This window comes from Sinocyclocheilus anshuiensis, unplaced genomic scaffold, assembly GCF_001515605.1.
Source record: "Sinocyclocheilus anshuiensis isolate Anshui unplaced genomic scaffold, SAMN03320099.WGS_v1.1 scaffold296, whole genome shotgun sequence".
In the NCBI taxonomy this organism is placed as follows: domain Eukaryota; kingdom Metazoa; phylum Chordata; class Actinopteri; order Cypriniformes; family Cyprinidae; genus Sinocyclocheilus; species Sinocyclocheilus anshuiensis.
In genome coordinates, this window is record NW_015557065.1 from 543,915 (window position 1) to 548,539 (window position 4,625).

At 34.7% G+C, this 4,625-nt stretch overlaps 1 protein-coding gene across 4 annotated transcripts in view; it reads left to right on the forward strand.

Moving 5' to 3' along the window:
- The window catches only part of glt1d1 (glycosyltransferase 1 domain containing 1), a 40,635-nt gene extending 36,931 nt beyond the window's left edge, over nucleotides 1-3,704 (forward strand). For all 4 annotated transcript variants that reach the window (XM_016471203.1, XM_016471204.1, XM_016471202.1 and 1 more), the window contains exon 12: nucleotides 2,338-3,704. In XM_016471203.1, the coding sequence (XP_016326689.1) occupies nucleotides 2,338-2,484 (147 nt within the window). In that variant the 3' untranslated portion in view covers nucleotides 2,485-3,704. The remainder of the gene's footprint in view (nucleotides 1-2,337) is intronic.
- Nucleotides 3,705-4,625: the final 921 nt, after the last annotated feature.

Genomic DNA, 4,625 nt, shown 5'->3' on the forward strand with positions numbered 1-4,625 from the left:
TATTGTCTCTCAAAAGAGAGAGTCGATTCTGAATCGCCTTAACGAGTCGTCATATTTTCGAATCTTTTGCCTGTTACCAGTATACGTCACTGGGTAACACATTTGCATAATCCCCGCCTGCCCGCGGAATACGAACAGAGTCTGACCTGCCCACAAACACTTCCGCTAGTTAGTGTGTTTATATCATGTTGAGAAGACGCTGTGTTCAAGGATACCACAGAAATACAATTCCAACCTTTTGTTGTGTGCTTGTCGTTTTACCAAGGATTGCTTTTCTAATCTTGGCTATTATCTTCGTTGGCTTCTAATCTTCTTAATTTGGACTAACAAATACGTTAGTACGATTGATACGTTATGTGTACATTTTCAATTGAGTGCTCAAAATATCAAGTTTTTGTGCTAATATGCGCTTGCTTAAGTGTTTTTGTATTTTATGTCATTATTATAAGAACGGATTGGAGCACTATTTTATTGTTTTATGTAAAGGTGCTTTGTCAATGGTAGCGCTCGCTAACTTGCTCAAGGACTCCTCTCTGTGCCAATCACAACAGGCTTGGCCAGCTGACCAATCAGAGCAGAGTAGGCTTATGGAAGGGAGGGGTTTGCTCCGAACTTGCTTGGAACGAATCGTGTCGAAATCATTGGCAAATGACTCTAATATTAAATGTATATTCTGAGAAAATTACAATGTTTTCTGACCTTAGATGCATTTAAAGCTGTTGTACGGGACTCCCACACAATATTAGGACACTTTAAAATACCATCTGACCTGCTCTTTAAAAGATCTCTGATGATTAGTTATGTGCTTCACTACATGAAAAAGTCAGGTCTAGTTCTCTGCATGCATTACATTGATCAAAAGTGATTGTAAAGACATCAAATGTAACAGAAGATTTCTAATAAATTTCAAATAAATGCTGTTCTTTTGAACTTTCTATTGATCAAATAATTCAGGATTTTTTTTTCAACACAAAAATGTAGCACAACTGTTTTAAACTGATAATAATAAGAAATGTGTCTTGATCACTAAATCAGCATATTAGAATGATTTCTGTGAATAACGACTGGAATAATGAAGCTGAAAATTCAGCTTTGCATCACGGGAATGAATGAAATGAATAAAACAATTCTTTTAAAAACAATAAAAAATAAAACTATTCTTTTAAAAAGAATTTAAAAAAAAATCTTACTGACCCCAAACTTTTGAACAGTAGTGTGTTATCTTATCACCCTAAAGTGGTTTATTTGTTGACATTGACCAGCTGACTACAGTATCCTGCATATTACATGGCTGTTTAGCAAATAACTTGACCTGATCTACACCCAAGAGAGCCCAGGCACTTCCCACCAGGCCACATTTCTGTCAAACACACTCATTTACACTGGTTTCATCATGGTGTTGTGTCAAAGACAGAGGCCTCATGTTGTGGTCAAATCTTTCATATGACACAAACACGGTTTGCCTTTTCCTCATGGCTTCTGTTATCCTGCTAAGCTGAGAGCGAGGTCTATACCCTGCCTGTCACATCAGTGTGAAGCCAACTTCACCAAGAGTCTCCCATGATACCCGTGGATAAGAGTAAACAGCAGGGGGTCACTGGAAGCTGAAGGTGTTTTAAGTCAAGTTGAAAGACAAAGTTGCAACATGAGCAGTTGACATGATGAGTAATTTCACTGTCCTTCTCAATAAATAAGGCTTTTATATTTTCATTATTCAGATAGACAGCAGTTTTGTCCATAAAAATAAATGATGTATTTTTAATTATATGTTTTATGCTAATGTTCAAAAGTTTGGGATAGGTATGATTTTTGTAAATGCTTATGCTCACAAATGCTGCATTTTGACTTTAGCAAACAAATACATTAAAATCTGTAATATAAAATATTACTTAAATGTTCATCAGTCATTACACATCAGACTTCAGAAATCATTCTAATATGCTGATTTGCTGCTCAAGAAATATTTATTTTTATTATCAAACAATACTTTTTATTGTCTTATCATTACTATTATTTTGTGGGAACAAAGATACTTTTTTCAGGATTCTTTGATAAATAAAAAGTTAAAAAGAACAGCATTTATTTTTTCAAAGTCTTTACTGTCACTTCAACTTAATGTATCCTTGCTTACTACCAAGTATTAATTTCTTTAAAAAAAAAATCTTAATGACCCAAAAGTTTTGAAAGGTTGTGTGTTGTGTGTTTGTGTATAGAAACATCAAATAAACGTTTTGAAAATAGATAAATTCATGGATATTTCATGGATAACAGACAAAAAAAAAAAAAAAAAAGACATGTGAAGCCTTAACCAGAATCTCAATGTTCTTGTTTCTACAGGAATTTGTAAGCATGTCCAGACAACTTCTGGATGACCATGAGCTCCAGGAAAGACTGGTGAGAAACGGAAAGAATTTCATTACAACTTGCCACAACCCGATGACGGAGAGAATAGCCTATCAGAAACTGGTGGAGACTCTTCACTGACAGTTTGATGGGACTAACATTTGTCTCAGGTCTTTAAGAACTTTAACTTTAAGAGCTCTGTGCTCTTTCTAGAGCTTTTGACTGCATTGCATATTTCAGTTGGATATGCAAGCCTCTCTCCCATGACTGCCAAGAAAATGGTGGCCATTTGTCTCTAAAGTAGGATAAACAGGAAAGATATATTTATAGGACGTTGACTTCTTTTGTTTCACCAGGTATAAAAGGGACATACATTTTACTATACATTTAGCGAGTGTTTAAATGACAATTTATCAGGTCTTGGAACAAGGACAGGTGACCGATCTGGCAGTTTTTCTTTTTTGAGGGGTAGTAATTTATCTAGAAGCGTGTACCTGACATTAATTCGACACTGCACAAGGCCAAGCTCTTGCTGTGTGCACAGACAGCTGCATGTTTGCAAGTGTTGGTGTTCTACTTTTGTTGTGTTGCTTGTTTGTAGTGAAGATTGGGTATAAAAGTGCCAGTGTTACCACAGTGGTTCTGAGTTTTCTGGGTTAAAGAATGTTGACATTACTTTGCTAGCAAGAAAGTTTCCTAGTCTTAGGAGGATCTCAGCTTGAACTGAACAGACAGCCTGTGTTCATGTGTGCATATGTGATATGACATGACAGGCAAGACATACAATTAACTAAAAATGTCTAAAATGTACTATATTTGATTTTACTCAACAAATGTAAGGTATGAGGTGGGAAATCCACTCAAATAGATGCCAGATCCAGTTTCAGAGGTGCTACATTTAGCTTGTTTGGAACAAACTACATCCTGCTATTAATGTAGTAAAATTTAGTTTTAAAAATTTTAAACTGTGTCAAGGCCAAGATTTACAGGCTTAATAAACTCCAAAGACAATTCTCTGTTTGTCATAAGCTGATTCAGCTGCCAAACTGGTTTTTCTCTTAAGCCCAGATGAACAACAGTGATGCTGTCTGTACAAGAAATGAAACACAAGATTGTTTTTAAAGGACACATTTATTCTTTGGAGTAATTTTAATTTATTCATGAAAGTTACTTTGTTCGGGGATTAAGGTTTGTGTTTAGAGGTTTTGCTAAACATATTATAAAATATTTATTCTGTTTGTAACTAAGACTGTATGTCTCAAATCTTAAACCATGACTTTCTATGATTGTATCTACATTTCTTTTACTTTCATGGCACAATAAAATATACTGTAAACACTTGTATACAAACTTCTGTTGAATTTCAGTTCATCTATAGAGGTACAGTAAAATATATACATTAGTGGTGCTCTGAACTCATTTACATTTTTGGCCTGTGTGTGGTCTCAGCCATATGTTTGCACCAGAATATTTTTACATTGTGAGAAAATTGTCCAACGCTTATGTGGAGTTTTGTATGGGTAAGTGCCACTCATTTTCTTCAGAAAATGTAAAATATGTTTTTACTACTATTTTCAATTACCTCCACACCTGGAGTTACCACACATGTTTTTACCAATATGAAAACCTGGGACATGCCAACAGTGCTTTATATTTGAGTACTGAAAGATAACAGATTACAAAAAATAAAAACCACCATTCATTTACAATGAAATGGTTTTTATTTCATATACACTCTTAAAAATAAAGGTGCTTCACGATGCCATAGAAGAACCTTTTTGTCTAAATGGTTCCATAAAGAACCTTTAACATCTGAAGAACCTTTCGGTTTCACAAAAGGTTCTTTGTGGCGAAAGAAGGTACTTCAGATTATAAAAAGGTAAGAAAGAAATGGTTCTTTAAAGAACCTTTGACTGAATGGTTCTTTCTGGAACCAAAAATGGTTCTTCTATGGCATCGCTTGAAGAACCTTTTGAAGCACCTTTATTTTTAAGAGTGTAGCACAAAGCACTGAACGTGGCTTTATCGTGTGGCTTTTTAATGGAAAATGAAAAAATTGAATGTACATATAAATGCAGGGTGCTAAAATATCTTCAAAGTGAACTTTTATCTGTACAATAATCACATGCACTTTTGTATAAAAAAATGGAAGGATGCAGAGTAGCAGTCAAACAGAAGATATCAGTGTAATGAAGTGTTATCTCAGAGTTTGGCTTTATAGAAAGAATGACAATTTACTAAATCTTTAAATCCCCCAATGAAAACTCATTGAGAAAGCCAAA